Below are 26437 nucleotides of genomic sequence, written 5' to 3'. Positions count from 1 at the left end.
GGGAGCTGCTTTTATAGGCAGAAGGGGGTCACGTGATTGCAAGTGGTGAATGTGAAGGGTTTCGGTGACTGCACGCCAGTGGTGAAGTGGAAGGCAGCTGTCATCGTACCGCTATCGGAACTACTTACAGCCGAGAGACCGAAAGCTGGAGTCGTTGGGGATAAAGAGACCTTTCCAAGGCCCAGTTCCGAGGTTGGTGATCTCAAAGCCTCATCCTGCACTCAGACTTGGACCGAGGCTCAACAAAGCCAATGTTGGGTTCAGAGGATTCGGACATCGACAGCATCTTGTCTTTTTGGACCTATATCGTAAATATTCTTTCACCTGCCTTCCTATCGGGCTTTGGCAAAGATGCTTGCATTGGACCTAGTGCAGCGGAGTTGACTTTGCGAGTTAAGGCACGTCAGCCCTCAGCCAGACTCCAGCCAAAACAGAACATTAGAGAATGTATTTCCGTTATTGCTTCAACCAGAGTTACTCTGATGACCCTGAATGGAACATTGGTTTCACTTTCAACTTGCAGAGTTATGATAGCCTCGATGCACCGTCATGCACTGACAGTCGACTAATAACCGCACTACTGCCGAATCCAGCAAATTGTCGGTCGCCGAGACTATCTAGATAATTGATATCAAAGTCAACTTTGTAGAACTATAAAAATGGTTTTGGTATAAGACTTTAGCCTTGATAGCCGTAAGAGAAAAGGCAACAGGGGAGATCGAAGTCGTTCGGTCCATAAACGACAGCAATGGTTACTTTTGTTGATTTCAGAGTCATTCCGTATTCAGAAACAACAGGTAGTTCCGATCTCCACCGTTGAAATCAAGGTCAGTCTTGCATGCCTTGAATTTGCTTCGGGCGATATTGACGGCCTGACTTCATGAAAAGGCACCTGCCTCCCTCGCAAGTCCTCTTCCAATCCGAATACGGCGTGATCATTTCTGATTTCGGAAATGATACCAACGAATTCGACGAAGACAAGGAACATCCGATCAGTTCTCAACAATAAATACTCTTGACAAATAACTACAGTTTCTCTCACTTTCAAGTGTCTCCGTCGTCTGAAAATGCGATATTTTGCAGCGCGCCGTCAACGACCGAGAGCTAATGCCGATTTCAACCTTATCTAGTTGGTCAATCCGCCGATGAAGCTGGAAACTGCTAACAGGAGCGGGGGCACCATATACATCCGTACGTCTGTATCTGAGTGGCCACTGTCACTGACAAAGTCATCTTAGGCCTGTATCTGAGGTTTGAGGCTGAAATCCTGCGACCTCAATGGAACACACCCCTTGGACTCTCAGCTTCACTGAACAAAAGCTATCAAAGTCTTGAACAAGCCGATTTAAACAAAGAACAAAACTTCACACAAATTCCAGTGTTCTGCAGCTTACAACTAAACAGCTGACTAGAATTGCTATAACTAACATTCATGTCTGGTGGAGATAAAGACGGTAACCTATCTCTTTATTCCCACGTTTCGATTATGAACCACCTCGATCCGACCCAACCCAACCCAGCTCGACTCAACTCAACTCAACTTGACGCCCAAGCCAACAGGCATTGATTAAAGTTTGATAAAGTCAGACGAGCGACAATGCCTCGCCCTTCTGAAGAATGCCCAACGCCTTCGAGAAATAACCCACAGGCAATGTCTTCCGATTTCCTCGACGAGGTCAACGAGCGCCTTATCGAATGGATAAAGCAAGACGCAATAAACTTTGACTATGAATCATCTGAAGAAGACACATCCTCTGACGAAGAAGAACCGGGAAGTAAGTCGCATAGGCTTTTTGGAAGGGTGGCTCACCACCTGAAGAAGTGGTTTACGCACCATTACCATAACGAGGACTAAAGGTTTCGAGACCTCATGGTGTGCAAATCATAATTTCTGGATCTTGGAGTAAGTGAAAGCGAAGCATCTGAAGATGGTTCGCGCAAACGCAAGCGCATTTCCTATTGTCGAGACGACTCCATCAGCAGTACCATCGGTTTCTTCCCCTTGACCGAATCATGTCCTTTTCCCCTATTCAGATATCCTTAGTGGGCAAGTCCGTTTTGTCTCTTCTGGCCTTTTCCTTATACTCTCCTTTGTGTGGTTTTGTGGCTCCCGGATTCCCTTACTTTGCGGTGGACAAGGGGTAAGGTAAGTTCAGACGCAAATGGAAGAGAAAACGGCATTTGCTATGGCGCATGAAGATCAATTAGACTTATTCATATTAACACAATTTCTTTTCATAAGTCGCATTCCAAATTAACGTTATTGTGAGACTGTTGTTGCCCCTCTAACAACAGAACGCTGGCATGGGGCTCAGCAGCTCCGCAACGTCCCTCGACGCTTCGGCTCAGCCCGATCACCCTGATACCACGTTTCAGGTCGAGCTGGAGCAGCAGCAGTAGAGACTCGGCGACTAAGAGCTGAGGGATCTGGTGTTACATGTGAGCCGGATCTGCTGCCTGAAGGGCCCCAAGAGCTACTTGAAGACCGAACAGCAACTGAATGGCTTCGACCCAGCGCTGGTGAATAAGAGCTGTTCCACTGGGTGCTCGATGTCTCAGGTAAACTCAGCAGTGGCTGAACAGTTGGTGATCTGATACCTTGCGAGTTCCTGTCTCGCCATGACGCTCGCCTTTGGGGAAGCGTCGACGATATATCTAGTAGAGGAGGCGGCGTAGCACCAGACTGAGCGCAATAGATCGAGTCTGTTCGGACGGAAGATACACTCGGTGTTCGTCTTGGTCTGTATCGATTCGAAGAGCTTGCCGTTGACGCTGATCTAGACAATCCGCCTGCTGCTTTAGTGCTGTCGTATGAAGGGTGGTAGCCCCTACTCTCGGATTCAGCGAGAGATCCCAAAAGTCCTCTTGTGAATGGACTGTCGTTGGGATTGGTTATTCGTGATCTGGCCTCCATTTGCTGTTTAAGCAGATCATATCGTTCCCCGAGCAGCCCTGTAGGGCTGAAAGGCTCGGAAAGTGACTCTCGGTCACCTTCTTCATAGGGATTTCGCGAGCATGAATTGCGTGGATTGATCGAAGAACGACCGTATGTCTCACGGGGGTAGTTTTCCATGTTGATGAGCTTGCAATAGAATATTAGATCTGAGAAGGGTCATGAGATTTTGCACTGCGCTTTCTGTTCTGAGAGGTGAAACCAGTCTCCGAAGAGACGGGATGGCAACGTATTATGTTTCTGATTCAAAACTCGATTATCTCAACAGCCCGCGATCTGAACATCTTCATTACTTAGTCTCCAACCATTCCTTCACGGCGCATGTAGCATAGCCACTGCAAAGGGTATGCAAAAGTAAGCCAAAATTTACAGATTCTCTCTCAAGCTGGTTTAGCGAATGTGATAGCAAAAAGCGCGTGAGTCCAATCATCCAATCAGAAGCTGTGACAGTTGACTGCAACCCTGCTCCTTCGGTCAAAATTGACCGTGTCCACCATCAAATTGTCAGCACAGCCCCGATCATCAACGAGGCTGCGCCACCACATTATACTGAAGGACATCAAATCTAATCGTCATCAACGGGTTTCAATGCTCTGAATGGCTTCTCGGGATTCCGTGGTTGAGATAGTAGAGTTGATGAGATTTGTGGTTTTGCTATGGACTGGGGTGCGATGGGCATGGTATCGCTTAGACTTTGTAGGATCGGCAAGGTTCCTCGTTGAGGTGTTTCATTGGAGGCAGTGCCTAGATCAGTCTTTGAGTATCCAGAACAAGTTTCTTAGTATCCTTTCTTCTCTGACATTTCATTCTCTCCGTCTATAACTTTGGCATTATTACTTGCAAACCTGCCGTCACCAGATTACTCAATTACTATTAAAATTAAGATATTAATCCGCCTTCTTCCCTTTCGGTACTTCCATGGCTATCATGTCCTGATCTTGTACTTCCCCTTCACGACCCTGAGCTTCCGACGTAGCACCCATTCTCTTCCCCTTCCTACTACGATGTATACGACATCCAATACAAGCTATAATCCCCAACCCAACCACAATCCCAAACGCAATTCCTACCCAGACAAGCTTCTCTAATCCCACTAAGCCGGAATCGCTTCTTGATGACTCGGGAGCTGGAGTGACTGTTTGTGCAGGCCGTGGCCAAGGACCACCTGTATACGGATCATCACAGTCAGGAACGCACGTGGTTCCACCTGAGTTGATCTGATATGATATGGTGACGGCTGATGCTAGGAGAAGGTCTTTCTCTGGATCGAATTTTATCGTCGTTGAGACTCGGATGTCTGTTTGTAGAGAGCTTGCGGAAGAGAGATCGAAGGCTGTTAGAGTCAAGGGTGAAGTGCCTGATGGTTTGAGATTGGAAGCGACACAGAATTTATCGTAAGGTGTTGCTGAACTGCCGCTTTGATCTGTCAGGATCGGCCTACTCCATTCGAAGTCATATGCTCTGTGAATCAGTCAGCTTCCTGCACAGACAAAATCTCGACGGTCTACGGACGTTAGGCAACACAGTATCTCCCGTGAAGTGGTCGCATCAGGCGTGTAGTCGACGGTATGTGCAGGCGTATATCCAACAGGACACTCCGTTGCTGGATGATTCCAACCTGGACCACAAAAGCCATTCAATCCGAGACCAAGGCCACCGGTCGTATGGGGATAGTCAGTATATCCCAGCCAGAGGTAGTTACACGTCTGCGTTGTTCTGTAAAGCCCTTGCGCCGTGCCAGAATAGCAATCCGTGTCCATTCTCCATATGCTCTTGGTGTCAAGACATTCTGGCGGCGGTGTAAAGCGTGGCAAAGTCCATGTCGGATTTGGAGTAGTTGGAAAAGTCGTTATTAAGGTTTCGGTCATTTTCACTGAAGTCGACAGAAGTCGTGCAAGTCCTACTTACTTTGCATGATCCAGGTGAGCTTGCAAGAAATTGAAACAATGGGCTGACTGGCTGTTATGTATGTTCATATTGGAAAATCAGGCAGACAGTGCTGCAGGGATGCCGTGCCACTATCCTGCATGAAGGATTCAAGGCTGTGCTGATATCAAGAATATTACTCGTCGAACCAGCAAAGCCGAGACTTCTTGTCCAGAATTGGAGAAGCTTTCTTGGTCTTCAACGAGAACTCCTCAAGAACCTAGAATCGTGCAATCGAGCAACGCAGACGACTATCGGAGCTACTCGACCAACTGTTTGTAGGTATGAAATAGATAGAGATATAAAAGAAATCAGTTGAGTCGGACTACTGCAAGAGATAGCCGTATCTAGTAATCGCCGGAATACGAAGAAGAATAAGCCCCGTTATTAAGCAGGGTATGCTTCTTGCTACGGCCGAACACGAGCTGATTTCAAGTATGCTTGATTGGCAATATACGGCTGAGTTACAAGGCTGTTGGGTCTTCACTATCTTCTCTATCAAAGCTACATTTTCTCACGCTTGATGTCCTGGAAGAGTCCACCTCAAGATCTACTCATCCATGCCTGTTCCCAAGTCTACTTTCTCTGTGCAACACTGAACCTGGACTAGTTTTCCGCAGCTTGCATTCCTGGTACTCCATCAACATCATCACGGCTCCATTTGGAAACAGTAGTTATCCGCGGCGACGTTTCTCTCCTCATCCTCCTCGATGGCACTGCCACGAACATGAGAGAGCATTTGGCGGGTCATCTTCCATGTCGCTGCGATCTGCTCAACCCACTCCGGATCGCCAAACTCAGGCTCTCTAACCTCAATCCAGTGGTGGTGAGGTTTCTCAGTTGGTTCAAGATCCTGTTCCGAGCGGATAACCCAAACTCTGGCGACGAGTCCGGGGGTGAAGGTGTTGTAGCCACGCTCGTCGAGACCATAGTACTCGCCAATCAGCGGCTCGACCTCTTGCCAGCACAGTGGGCTGAACTCAACCTTGTTGTTGTCGACCCAGAACCGAAATCCCGCCCAGTTTCCGCCAAGGGAGATGTTGCCTCGACTATAGGCGTTGAAGCCAATGTTGGGTATGCCGTAGCGAGAGATTGGGACTGGGACGCCCTCGAGGTCCTCGGGATCGCTGAGCCGGTCTCTGCCGGGCAAGTTCCATGCGATGCCGGTGTCGGCAGGAATGCGGCGGGAGCGAAAGTATTCTTCGGCTACATAAGAATGGTCCCCAGAGCGAATAAGACCCCAGCGGTTCAGAAGGTATCGTCGACCGACAACGTCAGGCCCATTCATCTGGAAGCCGTTAATATGCCATTCACGGCCGGCATACTCGACGATCAGAGACAGATTTTTGGCCTTTGGGAGGCGGGCAAAGATCGGAAGATCTTTCTCAAAGGGTATATTGTAGTAGGTGGGGGGGGCTTTTACCGCGGGGGCAGTTGATGGACCTGCAATAGTCAATCCGTCGTCGGGGGGTGCTGTAAGTCTGTTAGCATAAGGTACTCTTCATCGAAGGTTATGGTGTCTACTTACGTGCTTGACCTCGTGCAAGGTAGGTTCGATAAGCGACGTTAAGCACGTTCTGGAAAGGCAGGGCGTATTTATGATAGCCCTTGACCCCTTGAGGGTTCCAGGACGCAGACGGATGAACGGCAGGAAGGCGCATTTCCATGGCCTTGAAGGTGTCGTGCTTCGGGTCAGGGCGAAACTCGACACCACCGACGCTAGACATGATAGCAGTCCCATCTTGGGGGTTGATGGCCTTGAGGCATCGGATCTGATTCGACAACGAAGCGATAACTGGGTCGGAGTCCTGTATTTTCTTGAGGGTCTGTTCTTCAACGTATTCATGGATACGAGCAATGTTTGATAGGTAGTATCGATGAGGTGCGGTGACAGAAGGAAGGGCGTTAAGGATCACATTCTTCTTCGTCTCCGTAGGGAGATCGCCAAAGGGGAAAGATGACATCCTCTATTGCTTCACGGTCAGTATGGATGTTGATGAAGCAGGGCGGAAGATGTGCACTTACGTTGACGTGCTGGTACCTTTGGTACCGCGGAGTTGATTTGTGTGATGGACAGCGTTGTCTGAGTTCCTCTTCAGTATGGAAAGGAAGTTTCAAATTAGCGATATCTCAAGTTCCGCCTTGAAGGGCCTTGTTAATTTTGAGTGCAGAGAGGAAGAAGTGAAGGTGGGAGGAGATGTTGGGAAGAGGGATGCGAGACGAAGGTAGAAATAGGTGCAGTCACTGAGGTAAAAAGATGTTGCGGAGAGTGAGTATTTACCGTCAATGCCACTGGTACGATGGGAGCAGAAGATAGAGGCCATAATATTACTGCCAGTGCCAGTTCAAACGAGTCAAAGAGTAGTCTCAGGTCCAAACAAGTGATCAAGGTCGGCAGTGAACAAGACCGAGGCTTCTGTTTCAGTGGTCAAGATAAATGAACACCTTGAGATAAAAACTAGGCCAAATCGATACAAAAAGAGCCTTGTTCAACGGTTCTTAAGGAATTTCGGCAGTGTCAACGCGTTTATCAAGGCTTCCAATGGGGAACTAGGTCGCTGGGCTGTTCCCATGGCTAAGTGGCTGACTGGCTGGCTTTAACGTATAACTTCGCGGCGTTTGCAATGAATGCGTTGCTAGATGGCACATTTGGACAGTTAGCTCGAAATAAGGCAACTCGTCTGCAGTGGTAGGTAACATATTCTGCACTCTTTCATCTTCATCTCAAGTGCCTAACTATCTATTCAATCTACTCCTCGCGGCCACGACCAGCTCGAAAGGCATAACATCCCGGCAACTTCATATACTCGTATTCCCTTATTCTCAACCCCTACTTACATAAGTCTTGGAGCTCCTCTCGCCCTTGATATCATTGCAGTCATGCTTAAGATATGCCCATCCTCGCATATGTCTAACTCCTTATACTTCACTACCCGAACCCTTCCCTCCTTCTCCTGACTCAAGGGATATCTTCCAGCTATCCCTTCAACAAGTGATACAATGACTGGCTCTGTTTCCATAGAGATGACAACATATCAACCTCTGGTTCATCTCTACTTACTCCCATATGCACTAAATTCCAGAACGGCAAGATTCACCAGAACGTAACAGGAGCGATCGTTGCTAGCGGCTTTGACGCAGCAAAGACGTACACTTGCTACCCTCGCCATTTCACTCCACGAAAGACTTAAGAATCTGTCAAGTGTGAGCCAATGGAGCCGAAAGCTATGTCTGCACCCTCCCAAGATGACGCAAACTTTCAACGAATCTCGCCAACGTTGGAAAGGATTCTTCAACGGTCACTACTGCAGCAGGAACGATTCCGGTGTCAAAAGCAGACTCCATCACGCCACATGTCGAGTTCAATTGCTTCTATGACTAGTTACATGCGAACAGCAATGTGGAGTGGCAACAATTCCTTCCTATCCCGAACGCTCAACACTAACTTGCTTGAGTCGGTCGCAAGCCTATCGGTTACTAAACCTCTCTAAATCTCCTTTGTTCAGGTGACAAGTGTCGGCGGTGCAAACGAAGCTTATGCAGACAATGGAATAAGGAGCTCAGACTTGTAAAGATTTAACACAACAAAAGTTCTTCTATGACCTCCCACGTCTGTAACTCCGATGTCAAATAATACAGCAGACATTGCGTTCACTTGATCTGGGACGACTCACGGCCGTACCATCAAAATCCTTTGCCAGCCTAGCTGAACCCGCGACCTACATCTGCAGTGGCGGAGGTATAAGAATCGAAACCCCGTTCACATATATCCTGTTCACCAAAGGCGTCGCGGCAGTTCTTTGATGCAGCGCGTTCCCTTCTTGTAATGGTATGCTAAAAGAACAATACTCTCCACTGTCCTTCTCATTGATTGCTCGTTGGTAAGGCGTCTTACATGGCCAAACACTCTTCAGGGCATTGTTTACTCAGATAGACTGTTTCTCTTAACAGATATTCCTCGACTTCATACCGACGTATCCAGGCGACGTCAAAAGCATCACCTCGAAATGACTTAGTATAGATAAATGGCCATTCAAAGTGAACACTTCTTTTACTAGTGTCTAATTTGTATGTCAATTATTTACCTTTAAAAGTTCTCAAATTGTGATTCAGCCATATCCCCTCATGAAGTTGAGCGATATTGAGACGAGTCTCACGAGGCCCTTACCCTGAACGTTAACAAAAGTCTCAACCAAATTACACAATTCTATCGGTGAAATCGTACCCTTGGAAGACCCTGTAAGTATCCTGCTGATCTTAGCATTTTAGAAGGCTAAAGGACTCTTGGCCGGACTTTGTGGAAACGATTGGGTCACTAACCGCTGTCAATTGTCATTGCGTGTCACACCGATGCTGATCCCCAGGTTTTGACATGACGATCGCAATATCACGGTTAAACTTGAAACATTAGTAACCAATGAATAATAATTCATCGTCATACATTGATTCATAGCATTCCTCTATTGATTGTTCTCAAAGTCATCGAGTCAGAAAGACCTCAAATGACGCTATACACCTGTAGTCCCGTTTCACGTAAACTCAATCATATCCGGAAACAGACATGTTTCTTATTCCCTTGTCCCATCGCTAACCATACTCAAAGCATCACACCAGCTTAACTTTTTCCCCCTCCACAATGGCCGCATTCCTCCCCAACACGCTAAAGCAATACCAAAGAACAATTCCAAACTCCACGGGCCGATCCCCAGGAGTAAAATCCCCGAAACCCTCCTCACTCTACGCTCCAGAAACCCTCTTCTGCGCTAGTCCCCCCAACTTCTCAGCAGCAGCGCCCAGACTCCTCGGGTCAGCGCCCTTGATCTCAACCTGCCCGTTGACAGCGACTTGCTTCCCTTCCTTGAAGAACAGGAACGTCGGCATGGCTGTTATGCCGTACTGGCGCGCGGCGTCTTGGACGTGGTCTACGTTGACTTTTGCAAAGGCGAGGACATTGTCGACGCTGTGCTTGGTGGCGAGTTGCTCGTAGACGGGGGCGATGGCTTTGCAGGGGGGACACCAGTCTGCGAAGAAGTCGACGGCGACATATGTTGTTGACGAGAGGAGCTTTTGAAGCTCATCGTTTGAAGTGATATGATGCACCATTTTGTTTTTTTTGCTGGTATTGATCTACAGAGATCGGCAAAGTTTTGGATGAGAGTTTGGAGATGCGGTGAGATGAAAGTCGATTTAGTTTCGGGCAGTTGATGTGAGTAATCTTGGCGTTGTTGAGGCTGCGATGTGTTTATATCCTTATTTTCTCTCTGCCTCCGCTTTCTCATGGATTTTGAGAGAATCGCAAAGAGCCGCTTTGAAATGGAATCATATCACGTGATGTTGCGCAATTTGGTGATTCCTCATCAAGGTTGATTACTGAGCCACGTGTAAGCCACAGCATATTATGTCATGATTTGAGGCTGACGAGCTTTGACAAATGATGATCAACGAAACGTTTTAGCGAGACAGAAAATAACTCAAATGCAAATCATCAAGGTTCCCTGCCTCTGTAAAATCTGACAAATGACCGCAACCACGGATATAAAAGACATTGCTTATACGTTGCAGCTGACATTTTGCGTTTGACCGGGTTTCTACTGCGCCGCTTATTATTCTAGAAGGAAATATTAAGCATTGCTTTTTTGGTGTCTTGCATGCCCCAGACTCAAAACTACCCTGCAACGATCAATTGACTACTGTACGTAATATCAATCAGCAATCGTCGCATAACATGTTACATATTACCAGTCTCGGCCCTTCGTCAATTATCACCTCCCTCTTAAGGCTGCCTCCCGCGGTGGAGAGGACTCTATACGGGGGCATTCGCTAAGGTAAATCCGGAATCATCTCCGGAGACCGATCACCTTATAACCCACCATATAAGGGTACAGTACACAGCTCAAGTGGTTCCGTTGCTTGGCTATCGCGGAGACCATGAATCTTACCCTGGATGGAATAAGCACAAGTTATTGAGAAGTGTAATGCAATAGTTCAGGGGAATAATATCGGGGAACTTGAAAGAGGTCGGTTATCGTTTACCGATACCCACATGTGAAAGAAGCCAAGACTGCAGCCGAGAAGCAAAGCGCAAGGTCTAGGAGATAAAGAGCAGGTAACATTTACCCAGAATCGATAGCTAAGAAAAGAGGCTTGCATAGAAGCGAACGCTTTGATGCAAAGAAACTGAATCGAAAAGAGACATGTCACTCTTCAAATAAAAAGAAAAGAGTGTAAGAAAAAGCCTCCCACGAGTCACGTAATTCAAGATGCCTCATTCGGTAAGTGGGGAGGATCTGTGCTCCTCTTTGACAGGACTATGGATAGAAGCAGTAATTATCGCGACCATCAATCTTCTAATCTTGGCTCGGATAGCTCGGTCTCAACTTCAAGATAAGCGCAAAAGTGACAGAGGGGAGCTGAGACAATTCTGTTACTGACGATCCGGCTCAATCTTCCCTTGGCTTGAGGGGGAGGGCCTTCATGGAGTGATCACTGAGTCAAGTCCCCTGGTGCCCACGCGATCGGTTGCTTGGCGCAGGAAACTAGCAAAGTCTATTGGCAGCCATGAGCCCACTGTAAATCAGCGTCTAGCTTATTCGGGGAGATAAAAAACAGGGTCAGCGGCCATGATCCGTTGATAGAGCGCCCAAGGAATGGATATGGGAAGACGTTACGCGAGGGCTGGGCGCCACTGTGCCAGTTTAGTTCGCCACCGAAAGAAAAAAGAGCGCTTCCATCCTTCCAGGGCTTGTTCAGGCCTTGTCTAGGGCAGGGTGGTGTTCTAGACGTAACATGATCTACTGGCTCAGCTTGCATCAAGGGGTCCCCCATGCCCTGCGTCTATGACTGCAAGCATTTGAATCACAATCGCCTGCAAAACGTGGCAAAACTGCATTGCCATTCCTCCGATCGTGCAGCTTCGTTCCCACTGAATTGAGACAAGGATGATAGCGAATCAGAGCCTCATCCCAGCTAATGTGCCCTCTCCCAAGGACCGACGACACCCGCATCTTTTGTTCGGTCCAACGATGCTTGAAGAATCAGTGGCGTAAAATCGGGACTAATGTCAGCTCTAGACCAAGCTAAAGAACTGGTTTGTCCCCCCCGATCCCCTGAGACGGTTTTCATTCCTAAATCTCGAAAAACTCCACCTTCGGAGGAAATAATAAAAACTAAACCCAAGCTCTTGGTTTCCCGTTTTCCCCCCTTTAACCCACCCCCGCGTTGCTTGTGTTGTTGCTGCGTTGCGTCCGTCTTTCTTTTTTATTTCCAGTGTCTCATTCAGACCAAGTCATGCGCCGTTGCATCCTCGACAGCCCTTCCACGTCGAATTGACACCAACACCACTACGAAATCACCCGTCGTCGATCCCCCCGAAACCGACAACCCAGACGAAGCCGATTTGTAGACAAATTAATTACGTGCGACCGACAAAATGACGGCGTTTGAGGCTGAGATATGGACTTGGTACAGTCTATCGTGGATCATTGTCATTGCCAGAATGTAAGACACATACATTTCACGAAGGATCAATTGGGTTTGAAGCTGACCCTGGTACAGGATATCACGACGGATGTTACTGGGTTCAGTCAAGAAGCTACAAGTTGAGGATTACTTGATGGTAGTAGCAATGGTCCGTCACCATCACCACTACCAATCCACCAGCGCAATTGTCTAATTGTATTGTTACAGTTCACCGATACCGTGTTAATGGTCGGCATGTCGATTATTTCGCAAACGAGCAGCAACCTCATCGATCCCAGCGAACACGTCGTCCTCGATGCCGAGGAGATTAGAACGAGAGAGTACGGATCGAAATGGGTCTTGGTCGTCGAGCAGATGCAGATTGTCACCATTTGGCTCATGAAGTACTGCCTGTTGCTCATGTACAACCGCCTCACGTACGTCGCTTCGTCCCGATGCTCAATTACGGTTCTAACAATTGCAGAATGAGTTTGAGTCAGAACTTGGCTGTCAAGTTTGTCGCCGCCTATGTCACTGCTGGTTTCGTCATCATGGAGATCTTGTACCTTGGTGTTTGGTGTCGTCCATTTAACCAGTACTGGGCTGTTCCTCCAAAGAACAGTATGTTACACCACTGCTCAATTGAATCAAGCTAACGGTTATAGCTCAATGTTCTGCTGCGACGAACCATCTCATCACCAACGCCGTCATTAACATTACATCCGATATTATGATCATTCTCATCCCAATGCCAATCTTTCTCAAGTCGCAGCTCCCATTGAAGCGCAAGGCTGTCCTCATTGGCGTCTTCGCATTGGGTGCCTTCACTGTAAGCTTAACCTCACATTAACTCGCTTGAAACCCAAACTTACACGCACAGATCCTCTCCGCCATCCTCAACAAGTTCTACAGTTTCAACGAACCCTTCGGCTCAAACTGGACGTTCTGGTACATCCGCGAATCCTCCACCGCCATCATAACCGCCAACCTTCCCTACATCTGGACCCTCCTCCGCCGCATCTTCAAGCTCGGCTCATTCAGCGGCTCGACATACGGCAAGAGCACAAACAACCCCTCCAAAGCATACCGCTCAAACTTCACCAACCATCGCTCCGTCGTGCGCTCCCAAGTCCGCGCGGAGCATAACCTGCACCAAGTCGACAGTGAGGAAGAGATCAACGCCACATACGCTCTACCGCTCAAGATCTACGCTAAGCACGAGATTCAAATCACGAGTGAAGATGCTGGTCCTGAAGATAGGAGAGGACCCGTGGGGTGCATCCCTGATGAGTTGATGAGCCATAGCAAGGACAGCATACGGACCGATGATGTAGAGACAAACTCTGAAAGATCGGCTGCCGGTGTTGTCAAGGTCTATCACGGAGTATAGATTTGGATGGGCGACCATTTGTATCATTTTTGTTTTTTAATATTTGATGATTTGGGTAAACGCCTGGATCAGAATACCCAGCGATGTATAATTTGCCCGTATAGATAGAATCGTGCCTATAGCACCAGAAGCGATATCAACAAGCTCTTGTCACAAGTATTCTCTTTCCAGCCATGCTTCACCTCAATCACTGCACGTTTGAGGGGTTCTCATGCTAAGCCTAAGCCGCCTGTCTTGGGCTTAGCCTACCGCTCTTCTCGTATGACATCTTCCACGTGCCAAGGCTAGACGAGTCAGGCCCCCCAAACTTAACTTACACCAACAAAGAATAGCTTCGAACGGGTTATCAATGCGTTGATTCCGCTCTCTTGACTAGTTCCGACACGGGTAAGCTTTGATGCTCGCATCCCCGGTCCAATTCCGATGATCGGCTTGCTCTTGGTGGATGAATCCAACCGGTTCAGAACGCTAGGCTTGTCCGCGACTATTGTCTCTGTGGGGTTTTCGAGATTTGGGAGATTGTCTAGTCAGGATTTGGGTCAGATATTGCGGATCCGGATGAAAGGGGGCTCTTGAAGTGGTGGAGTTAGTCTGGATTTGAACTGACAGGTTGTCGGCCCGGGAGTAGTTCAGTCAGATAGCTATCTCTGTCTGACTCGAGCGATAGGCTATCGGTTTTAGATCTGTTCGCCGCTATCACTGCTGTGGCTTCCAAGTGATATCTTTGCTGGGTGGCAGCTCGATAAAAGTATTCTGCGATTAAGTTCATTTTTCTTTTTAATTAGATGTGAATTGAACATGGGTGAACACTAGAAGCAAGATTTGCACTCTGTCGATTAGCCTGTGCAGTAGGTTGCTGGTAATCTGATCCTCATTTTTTTGTTGTAGATATGCTTGTTGGCACCGACAATAGATAGGGGAGCTCTTCGATTATCAATCTTCCGAATATCTAACCCGAGACGATCTAGCCGACTGTTATCGCTCTTATATGTATCGTAAGTTCATTGATTGACGATCAGTCAGGTGACATTATACCGCAGGCATGACACGAAGGACTTTCACATTCTTATAATCGTAGAGGAGGAAGAGCCTGCTTTCCTCCAGCTTTACATACCCATCAGGTAGCCCTCGTCAACTTCTACATAACACAACATTCATCAGCAGGTTGCTGCCCCTTAAGCTCCACTCCCTCCCCCCTCCTAATCAACATCTCCTCCTCCTCCTGCGAAAGCCTCGGCGCCAACCTCCCCCTCAACTCCGCGAACTTATCCGTCCACCAGTACCCAACCTTCATCCACTGCGTCACAGTCCAGTCCTGCTGATACTCCTCCAACGTCTCCTCCAACTGCCTCTTCATCCCCGGCTCATCCGTAGCAGCCCATGCGATAGCCAGCGTCAACGGAACATGGCTTGCTCCCAGTGGTCTGTACTGACTTATTCGGTGCGCGAGGGATACTACCTCTGATGAACATAGTGCTGCTTCTCCGACGAGAGCGAGGTTGTACGGATCAAAGGCTTGCATTAGTTGGCCGATTATTACGAGGACGGTTAGGAGGACGGAGTAGGCTGAGTTGTAGGAGCGTGAGAGGCGGAGTTGCATGGGCGTTGGGAAGAAACCGGGCGCCCATGTTACGGCTTTGACGATTTCGGAGAGTTTGCGTAGGTCGCGGCAAAGTCTGTGATATGCGCATGTTATTTCCATGCGGTGCAGTTCAGGGTCGTTTATGAAGTCTGGCAAGCGGCCTAGATTTCGGATGGACAGACTGGGGATTCCGCCTGCGTCTTGGCCGTCTTGTTGGGCTTTTGCGCTTTCGGGCGTTGAGGGAGGATTGTTCTTTTTGAAGTTGTCGAGCATATCCCAGAACCACTTTTCTAGTCTGACCTTTGGGTTGGAGATGCTTTCTATGATCTAAGGATGTTAGTGATAAGATTTCAAGGCATGGAGGCGAGACGGGTTCAATGGGACATACGACTGGAACGCAGAATGTCAAGAGCATGTCTGTTTCGAAACCGGCTTTCCAGTTCTCTCGCGCCGCTGCTTTAAGAAGATATGCCAGACCTTGGCCGTGACTCGTAGTCGGATCATCATCTCTTCCCAACCAGCCCTGAATCTGTCAGCATCACCCACAAACACTACGAGACCACTCACCTGACAGATCATAATCAGATATACGGAGCACATAGTCTCCGGCATCCTCGCCTTCGCAGGATCCTCCAAGCATAATCTCAACGAACTTATCGCTTTAACATACTTCGTAAGCGCATCAACAGTCTGATACCCCTGCGGTCGATGCAATGTCGAAAACGTAGTAGCTAACGCATCAGCCGACGCATCAAGAGCTTCATTCCTCCCCAACCGCGCAGGAATATGCCGAAGAAAGTCGCCGTAGCAGGTAATATCATATCGCAGATCTGTAATCTCTAACCGTGAGACAAGTGTTTGAGTGACCATGGTTGTTTTGTTGAAAGGAACTTTGATCAACGCTTGGGTGAAAGAAATAGGCGATTTTGAAGACCGCGAACTTGAACTCGTAGTGTCATCTTCTGTGTCGATGTTTTGGACGCTTATACTGTCTCCTTGTTCGAGGGTCTGGACTTTGAACTTGTAGCGCTGTTTCCCAACGTTGATGCACGGAATATCAAGCCTTTCACACCTTGCGCATTTCGGCTGAGCTTTATCACACTATCCCCTCATTAACTCAAAAATTCTCCAACCTCAATATGGCACTAACTTACCTTTTTCTTCTGCTTCCGACAAGCATCGCAGCCCTTGTAAGATGGAACGCCAGGCATTGTTCGTCAGAGCGGTGTATCTCACCCAAAACAGATAAGATTGAGATGAGGCTTCCTTGAACTGGGGAATGGGCTGGAATCCCGAGATAGTTAAAGGCCCCGCAGACTCGTTGAGGAGGTCGAGATGTAAGCTTGGGCTCAGCCTTGGAAATGGATCTCACATGTTTTGCTCCACTTGGACGATGACGGAGCGCGCCATTTTACCTGATTTGGAATAGTGGGGATGGGGATAGGGATGAGCCACGAGATTGGCATGTTTTAAAAAAGGAAGCAATTGAGCGAGATTGAAGTATTTGTACATGATTTGTTCGTTCTGTCCGAAATTTAATGAGTCTAACTTTTGCTTTGGCGAATTAGATGGTTGAGGGTTGTTGATCCAAGGCATACAGGCCTTTATTATCCCGAGATCAGCGCTTCTGACAGACTTGCTCAGCCTTGTACGATGAGCTGCAGTGAAGATCTTTCGCCTTTCTCACTACGGTATGCGACCCGGAACTCTTGATAGGCTGAGAGTAATTGCTGGATCAAGTCGCAATCTCAAGGGAACGTTGTTTGCTACGTGACAACGGGCCTTACAAGGATTGATTTAACAGATACACCCCTTGAATGGAGGCTAAATAAAGAATCAGAAGTGCGTCTGCAAAGATTCCATCACAGAAAGCACCGTTGTTGACAGCGGAACCCGTCGTCATTTGTCTCAGTTCCGCGTCGGAATTTAATGCACGTAAAACCGCCTGAGCGAACTGACCAATCAGCCTCCCTTGCCACCAACAGGGCTGTGCACTAACATGCTGATTACAACCTCCGTCGCAGCATATTTACCTTTACGGGATATGACATGGCTTATACTTTTGACATCACTTGGCAAGACAGACATAAATTGACAATGGATCCCTCACCGACCTTCTTGGCTTTTTCAGCTCCCCCAGCAAAAAGGATAACAGTCAATGTAAACCAATCATCACCTTAACAGTCGTCCTCATGGAGAAACTACTCAATAAAGTCTTATACGGATCATCCAGCCCCCAAGGCTCCTCTTCCAATGGTTCCCAATTATTCACCATCCGTCCACACCCACAAGACGACAACCTTCTCTTCATCCTCCCCTCCAACGCACCAAAAGAATCTCCTCCTCTGTACACAATCTACAAACGTCCCAGCAGCTCAACCCTCCTAATGCACCGCGGCCCAGCCGCCCCCGAAAACATAATAGCATCAGCGACAATGCATCTCAGCACATCACGCATCGACGTGTCGGTGTTTAACCAACCAATGGTGATCAAGAACAGCAGCATGACAGGGAGTTGGGGGTTTCATACACACATGGGCAAGTTCAAGTGGAAGGTTAATCAGATGACTGGCACGGGGTTCGAGTTGTATGATCAGAATGGGAGTAAGGTGGCCAAGTATGGGAGTGCGGGCTGGACGAGGTTTGGGGAGAAGGAAGTTAGTGTTTATGTGCAGGGGGATGAGTTCTTTGTGGTTATGGTGTTGTTTTCGGCGGTGGTGTCGAAGGAGTTGAAGAAGATTATTGATGAGGTTGTTGGAGAGGTTGCGGGTGCCGTAGCGGGTGCATAAGTTCAGTGCAGCTGTACATGAGTGGACAGAGGGTGATGCAGATAAGCATGGCGTTTGGGTCAAGCCAAGACAGGATTAGTGATATCAATGCGATCGGTTTGTTTTGAAATGTCCTCGTGTAAGCGACAGCCTGAGCCTTGAAAGGAAGCCTGCCAATGCCACCGGCTCTCATGTCGACGCACTCTTCAAACTCCGAATAAACCTCGCCGGAACTCCTCCCACCAACGTCTCCGCCTCAACATCCTTGATAACAACCGCCCCTGCCGCAACAGTCGCTCCTCTCCCTATAGTAACACCCGGTAAGATCGTAGCTCGAGCTCCTATCCAACAATCCGCCTCTATACGAATCGGCAGCGCAAACGATGTACCCTGCGCTTCTCTCCTGCTGTGCATATCCGCGGCGTGAGTACCTGGACAGATACAAACTCCAGGACCTATGAGTACACCGTCTCCTATAGTAACAAGGGCGTTGTCGTGGATTGACACCCTGCGTGGTTCTGAGCAAGATGGGCTCTTGTGGGGGTTGTGAGGCTTACTCTCGGTTCATATAGACGCCGTTTCCGATGAATATGTTGCAGCCCCAGAGGAGAAAGAAGGGGGGCTCGATGGTGACGTCTTGGCCTAGTTTTCCAAACATCTCTTTTGCTACCTCCATACGTCTTGATTTTAATGATGCAAGGGTGCTACCATCAGGAATACTCTCATCGTTAAAAGAGAGCAGTCTCTTTTTTGTAGCTAATTTGTAAACCATCATTTCTTGCGAATTGCCTGTGTTAAAGCTATATGCCCCAAGTTAGATAGTTTTCTTAGGGAAGTTGGCGACACTAACTTCATGCCGCTTATCATTTTCTCAAACTCGTCACACCATGGGACCGGCACCTCACTCTGTCGGAGTTCAGCGATACGTTCCAGATTCTTACTTGATGCAGCCATCTTTGTATCTAATAAATGAGATTCTGATATGTCGGAAAAGTTGACTGTTGGTTTCAGTGGCGCATTGAGAATTTGGGGTCGAAAGAATGGGATAAAAAGCGGTGTAAGCACGGGATATTATGTCATGATTCAGCCTGAAAGGCGATAGATCGACGGACGTAGTGTCGCACACTATCAATCGGGCCTCAAAGCTTCTTTATTGTTTCAGTATAGTCTGGTGATTCAAAGTGACAACTCTGTCCAACGACATGTCAGTATTAATTCTGATTCGTCCATGTCGCTAGGGGATGACGAACTCGGCTGATTGGCGAGTAAGATGCCTGCGAGGTGCCCGAATCTAGACCCCTACTATCCCCAACTTTAGAGGTGATTTATCGATAGAATTCCTTGCGACGAACTGTATGTTGACAACACAAGTGCCCGGGTGGTTTGTGGATCAGATAAGCGTCGACGTGACGTCTAGGACTTGCAACCTTTGTCGCCGTGTCGCATTGACATCTGAAACAGAGAGCCCTTCAAAGGAAGTCTAAACCATGGGCAAGCGGGCCGAAATTGAAGATAGAACTATCGATCATGGATACCGGCATGGCGTCGAATGGGGGGCGTTCTGCGAATGCACTTGACGGCAGAAAATCTGCACATGACTGTAGCTTTGATAAGCCCTGCTCACCCTACACTTCGACCGATTGGGCGTTATGTAGTGTCTTTGGCAAGATGACGATGTCGCAAGGGAGAAATATTATTAAGAATAACCTGATGCCAGACCAGGTGCTGCTTCCCGCTAGAGTCATCTCTTTATCTGTAATGGTCTTTATACCGCCGAGCCTCCCTCCCTGGGAACGTCAACGGGGACATTCTTGACTTGCGCTCCGGTCTTGTTCGTAGAACCATCGTTGTGGCCTAGTTTCCTGTCAGTCAACTTCTAGTATCAGTATAGAAGGAGAGTCTTGAGCCTACCTGCGTCTCTGATAACTTCAGATTGCTCTCCAACCTCTTGTTCCGTGTCTCGTCCTCCTTCCTGTGAACCTCGTTGACCATCGACAGCAGACGATGCATCACCTACTAGAACTTCCTCCGACCTCTGGCTCAACTTCCTCCAAAGCATGGCGCTAATGCAGATCGCCAAAAAACCAGCAGTCGTAACACCCATGACAATCTTGCCTGGATGTGATGCAATGTCATCATCAATCTCCTCAATAGCCCAGGGATAACACTCTGAGTTGACGATGATGAAGATTCCAAGGCCAACATAGAGGAACGGTACCAACCTGCGGGCATATTTCTGAGCAATGTGTAGAACATGCTTTTGCCGCATGATGAGATATGCAGCGAAACACCATACGCCAAGCATGATGTAGTAAACGACTATATATATAGCCAGCTCTCCAGCTTTCGCTTCTGCAAAGAGAGGAATATACGTGCTGATATTGTCGGCGCCATTCATGACAGTAATGGAAGCTACCTTGAAGACACTCTTGAACCCATCGGCAGTTGTCAACTCTTGATCCAGAGACTCCTCCTCATCCTCATCCTTGCTAAAGATATAACTCAGAATCCACCATATACCCAGCAATATTGGCAACAGACCGAGAAATCCAATTGGTTCGGCAGGAATGAGTAGCGACGCTCCAAAGCCAATCATGCTCACGGCGACAATGACCGTAAACCCGACATATTGTCCGATAGCGATCTTGGCAGGCGTGAGCGATCGACTCGTCGTAGCCTCGGCGAAGAACGCGACGAGAACGAAAATGTCGTCGATGTTGGTGATGGCGAATGTCGCACAAGCTGTGCCAATCGCCTGACCAAAGTCGAGACCCATGATGATGAGGGATGCAGGGAAAAGGATGGGGAGGGCCAGAGCTGAAGTGTCAGATAAAGTTGGCCAGCCCCTAGAGTTGATCAGTATGCTTAAACCTTAATGAGATACTCTGTGACTGATTTGTTAATTGCTCAAGGGAGAAAATTTGTTCACCGCGTGTACGCAACTACCGGATAACTTGAACAAAGCCGACTTGGCATCATCAGGAGTAAACTTGGCGATCCACATTTATACGACGAACCCAGTCATGTTTTTAATATGTATATTAACAGCCCTCGCGACGTGCACACAATGATGCCCTGAAACTAATTCGTGTTCTAGACGAAATGCTATGTACGCGTCAAGAGACGATCTCAGGGCCCATATCGTTTATTTTGAGCATGTTTCGGGGTGTTTTGATGGGTGATGACGACGTTGGGTGATGGGTTCTTGGCTGGTGGTTAGTTTCCGGGTTGGGTTTAGCGAGGGTGGAAGAGTGGCAGTGCAAAAGAGTGCTACTGTGCTTGGCTGGTCTTGTCTGTTGGATATTATTCTGGGCATCCCTTGAAAGATGGGCAATGTCCATATCAATTCAGCATGATTTGAACAACAACTTTCTCATTGTACTCGCTCTTCTTGACCTTTGTTTTCTTGTTGCTCTTGTTCACATCTCTTGCTGCTCTGAACAGCTATCAGACAAATGCCAATGTTTTGATGAAACGCCTTGGCTTTTGATATCCGCTCGTGGTTATCCGACAAATCAGTCAAAACTCGGAAATTGGTTTAACCGAGGCATGTCTACCCGTCTCGGATCCTGAATGCGGTCGAGCTTTGCAGATATTCACATGTAAAGGGTCCTCGATGTAAGTGCTCCGATGAACTCTCCATCTACGAAACATATCCGGAAGTACGGGCTAGAGGCTAAAAGCTATGATTACAGGGCTTCGAGCGTGCACCTACCCTGGTTCTTATTCGGTGGGACTCTCGCCATAGTGACCATCATCATGTAGGTTACACCGACCAGCTTGCATGCCAGTTGAGGTTAACCCGCGAAGTATCCTGTTGAAGTTCCGAAGCTGTAACACCCGTCGAAATCCTCGGATGACCGTCATTCGCGTGCCACCAAGACAGCGAACGCCGATAGAGCGACATAACCTACAGACATTGAACCGAGCGAATCCATCTATCAAGTACAAGGATGTTAGAAAGCAATCAAGTGTGAGCTCAACAGAAGTCAGCCTGGCAGAGATATGGTACGTCGAAATGCTACAAAGCTGGAGTCATGCTAACAGTGATTGCTATGAAGTGCTGTATGTCTTGAGACTCTAGTGGATGAGGAAGATGTACGGCGGTTGACATGCGAGCACGTGTTCCATACCAAATGCTTGGACTCTTGGTTCAAGGAACATCATGTCGACTGCCCACTATGCAAATGCATCTTCATCCCGAATTAATGTATAATGAACAAAGTCTGTTATCAAAGCGCGCGTCGACTGAGAAAAAGGAAATGGGTGTTATTTGAAAGACTATATAGCTCGAATCTATGTAAACATTATAAGAGTACAGAAGATGAAGCAGATAGATACGAAAGGAAAATGATTGTCAACAGAGGCAGACCCTGTCGTCGCTCCAGGAGCCAGAAACGACGGACAGACAGAGGTGTCCCAGAGACGAAAACCGGGAAAGAAATGAAGGCTCTACAATAGAACCACCTTGACATGGCCACTTCCTCCTCAGCGTAGGGCATTCTAAGCCTGGGTGATCTTAGGCTGAGCAGCAGAGCCCTTGGTGGTTTTGCAAGCAGACTTCTTGCCCTCGGCCTGGGTAGCCTGGTGCTCAACAGCCTGGACCTTGGTGGCTTGGTGCTCGTTGTTGCGGACCTTGGTAGCGAGGGTCTTGGGGCTGTCGGCCTTGACGTTCTTGTTCTCGTTGGTGTTGTCCTTGTCGTTGGTGTTCTTGGTCTCATCCTTGTACTGGACTTTGGTGGCCTGGGGCTTGCTGTTCTGGACCTTGGTAGCCTTGGGCTGCTTGTTCTCAACCTTGGTGACCTTAGCCTCAGTCTTGCCAGACTTGTCCTGGTTCTTCTGGACCTTCTTGTTGTCGACCTTTGCGGCCTTGGTGGCCTTGGGCTGCTTGTTCTCAACCTTGGTAACCTTGGCCTGGTGCTTGACAGAGTCATCACCGACCTGAGCGTACTGAGTGTTGTCGTCCTCAACCTTGACGACCTTGGTAGCTTTAGCCTTGGGCTTCTGAACCTTGGTGGTCTTGGGCTTAGGGTTGGAAACCTTGTAAGCGTCGTTGTTCTGCTTCTCAACCTTCACCTCAGCAGCCTTGGTGGCCTTTGGCGCAGATTTCTGAACCTTGCTAGCCTTGGCAGTACCGATGAGACCGCGGGGAGCGTCCTCAGTGGGAGGGGTAGTAGGGACCTGCTTAGAAGAGCAGCCCTTATCAAAGACAAAGAGAGTGTCGCCGCGGGCAGGAACCTTAGCAGCAGCAACCTTGTAAAGCTTACAGACAGGAGTGCTTGATCCGCTAGGAAGACCATACAAAAAGCTCTGGCAAGAAGTATCTGCCTCAGCAAGAGCCTGGCAGTCCTTAGCAGTAGCAGCGGTAGTAGTCTTGAACGGCTCAACATCACCGCTCGCAGAACCAGAAGCAGCACAGTTGCACTTCAAAGATCGACGAACAAGAACCTTCTTAGGCACAGAACCCCAAGGCTCAGAGGTAGTAGGTGCAGAAGTGGGTACCCGATCAGCAGCACACTGCTTATCAAAGACGTGAAGACCATCCTTGCGAGCAGGAACTTCGGAAGCTGAGACCTTGAAAAGGAGACAGCTGGGGTGCGAGTGACCCTTGACGAGACCAAAGGCAAAGCTCTTGCAGAAGTCATCGGAGGCACAGAAGGTCTGGCAGTCGATGGCGGTGTCAGCTTTGCCGGTATGGTAAGGTTGAACCTTGCGGTTGGAAGAGGCGCTGGGAGCGATGTTGCACTTTTGGGTGCTGGAGGCAAAGGGGGTTGCCATGGCGGAGGCCATGGAGAGGGAAAGGAGGGTGAGAGAGTACTTCATTGTGACTGAGACTGTTGAAGAGATTGGGAAGAGTAAAAGAATGTGGTTGAAAGAGTGTGGTGAAGATGAATGAGAGTGTTTGTTAGAGTGTTTGATGCTGTGATGAGAAAACTTGAAGTTGATGAGAGAGAACTCAAGTATTTATCCTCGAAACATCCAAACCTTTAGCGTAGTCTGTTAATGTAGTTGAGAGGAGTCTTTTCCTAGTGACGCGTTTGTCACGCTATTCAGTGTACAAAGACCCTCAACATGCAGGTCTGCATGAATCTGAAATCGATAGTCTGGGAGCTAACGCTCAAAAATCTTCAGATTGATGATCGTGATGTGGGAAAGGAGCATCTTCTTGACGCAGCCGGGCTCAGGAGTTGAATGATCTGGCTTTGGTGTAGATGGTCAAGGTCTTGTGGCTGGCTGAACTGTTGGTATCATCCCGGAGGTCATGCCGGGAAACAGGAGGATGTCTAATTTGCGCTACGCCCTTGGAGACCCGACTTTCATTCTCAATTGAGATCTCGTGGGCTTGAGAGACAGCTAGCTTTCCCCTGGCGTGATGGGGACAGGTGAGGTATGCAATTCCATCTCGTGCAACCCGCCCTTCGTGATAGATTACTCTTGTGTTCGAAGACATCTACGAAGTTACTTGTCCTTATCTTCTTCACTCAGCTAGATAATCCTCTTGGCTTGACTTCCGGGAGATCCAGTATCGGCTGGTACTACTCTCGAGTAGCTCCGAAGGGGCTCTTTCGATCGTCTCATCATCCATCCGGAGGTTGGTCTCGATCCCGAAATTGGTCATTTCGTCGGCGAAGACGCACGTATGAGCTTTCTTACCTACACGCCCGACAGCCCATTCTTCCCGATTCTCAAACACATTGTGGAATCACCATGGGCTCTGTTACGGAACTATTGATTCAGATTCATGCAAGCTTCTACTCTGCCATACGCAGCTTCACTCAGCTTCCACTACTGCCACTCTTCAAATTCGTAAGCTCTTTTCTGAGCTACTTCAAAATGAATGGTTAAGTCGATTTTTGAAACCTTCAGCCACTCTTAGCCTCAATATTGAGGCCTTCGTACTCAACCCCTGCTGCTTGCCATCCTTATACATTTCTCCCGACAGAACATCAAAAAAGTCAGCTCGGCAAAATGTTTCTTCCGTTTCATCCGAATACAATACAAGAACCTCTATTGGTGAAAAGTGCCGATATCCATTTATATCCGAAAGCTTGTCACTGAAGCTAATGTCGGAGCGGGAAGTGGGATGATCCGCGGGAAGACACAACACAGCTATGACCGTTGACAGGCCTGCTCGCTGATATCATGGTCCAATCAAGACCCCTCCCCCCTGTTGGTAAGAGTAAGAATAGTAACTGTAGGTGTCATTGTCCGCAGATCGGACCAGGTTGTTGAGCTTTGGTTCCAATGACGTGGATATTTATGCGGGCTTAGTCGAAACGTTTTCTGGGGCGCACTGTATGCAGTAGTTTGGACGCTGGCCGTTTCATGATGAGTGGATCGAAGAAAAGGCGATGCACAGCCACTTAATACAAGGAGAATAATATCCAAAGACCAATTGAAAACTACCCGGGAGCTGTTGATTAATGGTAGATGTTCACGAAATATGAACTATATGGTGAACAGGATCAAGGTTGGTACTGACTGGGCATACTGTCTACACAACAATGCCTAGCTATCGATGTGAACTCGAGTGTTGTAAAGTGATTGGAAAAGTCAGTAAGAATTATTGTGAACAAAATAATGATTGGACCGTGAATAATAGCCAAGTTCTATTCATAACTCGAATAATCCCTTGTGCAGAGCCTCAGCAGAGCCTCAGCCACGATTCATCAGCAGTTACTGCAAGCCTCTAACCCACGAACAAGCTTTTAGCGCAAACCTACAGACTTCTTCCAGCCTCCTGGGTTCCGACGTAAAGGAACCATGATTTGTTTCAACGGCATGTGGGGGATCGGCCCAATGCTGGCAAATAACCAGCGATCATTTCTTCCCAGGCGTAATGAACGACGGAACTTTCCGTCCAGCGAATGGAAGCATGACCACTAATGATTGACGAGATTCTTGATCGAATGGAGTTGAAGGCAGACATAGCATTGTGACTATAACATAGAACACGTCATGCTGTGAACCAGTAGACGGCTACTGACTAACCACCAAAGATCATACTTTCTGTGCCATGTAACTCTAGAAGATTTACCTCGACTGAACTCATAATGGGGCACGTAAGCTCGGGACCGTCAGCAGAGGCATTGTTTACATGCATGATGTGAACCTGGCTCCAGCCTCAATTTGCATGGCCATCGATACTGCGATGCTGCCAACTCCAGCAGGTCAAAGCGTCTGATCTTCACGTCGTTACGGAAATAGCTGACGCGGTCATGAAGAGTTGCGGAACAATGCTGTCTATGAGATCCTTGAATATGATCGGCTCAACAGGTATAAAGGAATCATGAAATCTCGACAAAGACTGACCTTTCACTCACCAACACAATCACTTCAATCAAACATCTTCACACTCT

At 48.1% G+C, this 26437-nt stretch overlaps 11 protein-coding genes across 18 annotated transcripts; 3 read left to right on the top strand and 8 right to left on the bottom strand.

Moving 5' to 3' along the window:
* Positions 1-1651: 1651 nt before the first annotated feature.
* Positions 1652-1845, top strand: FOIG_09027 (uncharacterized protein; the record flags this gene model as incomplete). The annotated part of the gene is made up of 2 exons (XM_031209212.1): positions 1652-1775; positions 1820-1845. 2 exons carry the CDS (start codon positions 1652-1654, stop codon positions 1843-1845), a joined length of 150 nt encoding a protein of 49 aa, XP_031061249.1.
* Positions 1846-2311: 466 nt separating this feature from the next.
* Positions 2312-3194, bottom strand: FOIG_09026 (uncharacterized protein; the record flags this gene model as incomplete). The annotated part of the gene is made up of 1 exon (XM_031209211.1): positions 2312-3194. Exon 1 carries the CDS (start codon positions 3071-3073, stop codon positions 2312-2314), a length of 762 nt encoding a protein of 253 aa, XP_031061248.1. The 5' UTR covers positions 3074-3194.
* A 646-nt stretch (positions 3195-3840) lies between these two features.
* FOIG_09025 (uncharacterized protein) lies at positions 3841-4821 on the bottom strand (the record flags this gene model as incomplete). Its single annotated transcript, XM_031209210.1, has 2 exons — positions 3841-4414; positions 4466-4821. 2 exons carry the CDS (start codon positions 4819-4821, stop codon positions 3841-3843), a joined length of 930 nt encoding a protein of 309 aa, XP_031061247.1.
* Positions 4822-5528: 707 nt separating this feature from the next.
* FOIG_09024 (uncharacterized protein) lies at positions 5529-6843 on the bottom strand (the record flags this gene model as incomplete). The annotated part of the gene is made up of 2 exons (XM_031209209.1): positions 5529-6352; positions 6408-6843. The coding sequence occupies 2 exons, from the start codon at positions 6841-6843 to the stop codon at positions 5529-5531; spliced, it is 1260 nt and encodes a 419-aa protein (XP_031061246.1).
* A 2409-nt stretch (positions 6844-9252) lies between these two features.
* FOIG_09023 (thioredoxin 1) lies at positions 9253-11150 on the bottom strand. The gene has a single exon (XM_031209208.1). The coding sequence runs from the start codon at positions 9980-9982 to the stop codon at positions 9617-9619; it is 366 nt and encodes a 121-aa protein (XP_031061245.1). The 5' UTR covers positions 9983-11150; the 3' UTR covers positions 9253-9616.
* On the top strand, positions 10441-13938 carry FOIG_09022 (uncharacterized protein). 7 transcript variants are annotated; one of them, XM_031209201.1, is made up of 6 exons: positions 10441-12376; positions 12434-12506; positions 12566-12774; positions 12822-12958; positions 13003-13166; positions 13218-13938. In XM_031209201.1, the coding sequence occupies exons 1-6, from the start codon at positions 12309-12311 to the stop codon at positions 13725-13727; spliced, it is 1161 nt and encodes a 386-aa protein (XP_031061238.1). In that variant the 5' UTR covers positions 10441-12308; the 3' UTR covers positions 13728-13938. The 7 variants fall into 7 exon arrangements, with proteins under 7 accessions (XP_031061238.1, XP_031061241.1, XP_031061239.1 ...); XM_031209204.1 differs by having other exon boundaries at positions 11648-12376; positions 12434-12774; positions 13218-13886; XM_031209202.1 differs by having other exon boundaries at positions 11648-12506; positions 13218-13886.
* Positions 13939-14641: 703 nt separating this feature from the next.
* FOIG_09021 (uncharacterized protein) lies at positions 14642-16800 on the bottom strand. Of its 2 annotated transcripts, XM_031209199.1 has the most exons (4): positions 16464-16800; positions 15877-16410; positions 15698-15832; positions 14642-15636 (listed from the first exon to the last, which is right to left on the bottom strand). In XM_031209199.1, exons 1-4 carry the CDS (start codon positions 16518-16520, stop codon positions 14866-14868), a joined length of 1497 nt encoding a protein of 498 aa, XP_031061236.1. In that variant the 5' UTR covers positions 16521-16800; the 3' UTR covers positions 14642-14865. The 2 variants fall into 2 exon arrangements, with proteins under 2 accessions (XP_031061236.1, XP_031061237.1); XM_031209200.1 differs by having other exon boundaries at positions 15877-16800.
* Positions 16801-17311: 511 nt separating this feature from the next.
* FOIG_09020 (uncharacterized protein) lies at positions 17312-18332 on the top strand. Its single transcript, XM_031209198.1, has one exon. The coding sequence runs from the start codon at positions 17502-17504 to the stop codon at positions 18096-18098; it is 597 nt and encodes a 198-aa protein (XP_031061235.1). The 5' UTR covers positions 17312-17501; the 3' UTR covers positions 18099-18332.
* On the bottom strand, positions 17427-19318 carry FOIG_09019 (uncharacterized protein). Its single transcript, XM_031209197.1, has 3 exons — positions 18928-19318; positions 18635-18877; positions 17427-18585 (listed from the first exon to the last, which is right to left on the bottom strand). The coding sequence occupies exons 1-3, from the start codon at positions 19029-19031 to the stop codon at positions 18267-18269; spliced, it is 666 nt and encodes a 221-aa protein (XP_031061234.1). The 5' UTR covers positions 19032-19318; the 3' UTR covers positions 17427-18266.
* Positions 19319-19596: 278 nt separating this feature from the next.
* On the bottom strand, positions 19597-21044 carry FOIG_09018 (uncharacterized protein). Its single transcript, XM_031209196.1, has 2 exons — positions 19989-21044; positions 19597-19931 (listed from the first exon to the last, which is right to left on the bottom strand). The coding sequence occupies exons 1-2, from the start codon at positions 20851-20853 to the stop codon at positions 19843-19845; spliced, it is 954 nt and encodes a 317-aa protein (XP_031061233.1). The 5' UTR covers positions 20854-21044; the 3' UTR covers positions 19597-19842.
* A 1536-nt stretch (positions 21045-22580) lies between these two features.
* On the bottom strand, positions 22581-23989 carry FOIG_09017 (uncharacterized protein; the record flags this gene model as incomplete). Its single annotated transcript, XM_031209195.1, has 2 exons — positions 22977-23989; positions 22581-22871 (listed from the first exon to the last, which is right to left on the bottom strand). Exons 1-2 carry the CDS (start codon positions 23898-23900, stop codon positions 22581-22583), a joined length of 1215 nt encoding a protein of 404 aa, XP_031061232.1. The 5' UTR covers positions 23901-23989.
* Between the last annotated feature and the right edge of the window lie 2448 nt (positions 23990-26437).

Source organism: Fusarium odoratissimum (assembly GCF_000260195.1).
Source record: "Fusarium odoratissimum NRRL 54006 unplaced genomic scaffold supercont1.14, whole genome shotgun sequence".
Lineage (NCBI taxonomy): Eukaryota > Fungi > Ascomycota > Sordariomycetes > Hypocreales > Nectriaceae > Fusarium > Fusarium odoratissimum.
This window is presented reverse-complemented; position numbering and strand designations above follow the sequence as displayed.

Excerpts from the sequence above, each read along its gene's own strand:
- FOIG_09023 (XM_031209208.1), bottom strand. The coding sequence starts at position 9,982 with ATGGTGCATCATATCACTTCAAACGATGAGCTTCAAAAGCTCCTCTCG.
- FOIG_09022 (XM_031209201.1), top strand. The coding sequence starts at position 12,309 with ATGACGGCGTTTGAGGCTGAGATATGGACTTGGTACAGTCTATCGTGG. Across the intron at positions 12,507-12,565 it reads ACTTGATGGTAGTAGCAATG|TTCACCGATACCGTGTTAAT; the intron begins GTCCGTCACCAT and ends GTATTGTTACAG. Across the intron at positions 13,167-13,217 it reads TCGCATTGGGTGCCTTCACT|ATCCTCTCCGCCATCCTCAA; the intron begins GTAAGCTTAACC and ends TTACACGCACAG.
- FOIG_09021 (XM_031209199.1), bottom strand. The coding sequence starts at position 16,520 with ATGCCTGGCGTTCCATCTTACAAGGGCTGCGATGCTTGTCGGAAGCAG. Across the intron at positions 15,833-15,876 it reads ATCTGATTATGATCTGTCAG|GGCTGGTTGGGAAGAGATGA; the intron begins GTGAGTGGTCTC and ends TGACAGATTCAG. Across the intron at positions 15,637-15,697 it reads TGACATTCTGCGTTCCAGTC|ATCATAGAAAGCATCTCCAA; the intron begins GTATGTCCCATT and ends TAACATCCTTAG.
- FOIG_09020 (XM_031209198.1), top strand. The coding sequence starts at position 17,502 with ATGGAGAAACTACTCAATAAAGTCTTATACGGATCATCCAGCCCCCAA.
- FOIG_09019 (XM_031209197.1), bottom strand. The coding sequence starts at position 19,031 with ATGGCTGCATCAAGTAAGAATCTGGAACGTATCGCTGAACTCCGACAG. Across the intron at positions 18,878-18,927 it reads AAAATGATAAGCGGCATGAA|CTTTAACACAGGCAATTCGC; the intron begins GTTAGTGTCGCC and ends TGGGGCATATAG. Across the intron at positions 18,586-18,634 it reads GGCGTCTATATGAACCGAGA|GGTGTCAATCCACGACAACG; the intron begins GTAAGCCTCACA and ends AGAACCACGCAG.
- FOIG_09018 (XM_031209196.1), bottom strand. The coding sequence starts at position 20,853 with ATGGGTCTCGACTTTGGTCAGGCGATTGGCACAGCTTGTGCGACATTC. Across the intron at positions 19,932-19,988 it reads TGAAGTTATCAGAGACGCAG|GCCACAACGATGGTTCTACG; the intron begins GTAGGCTCAAGA and ends ACAGGAAACTAG.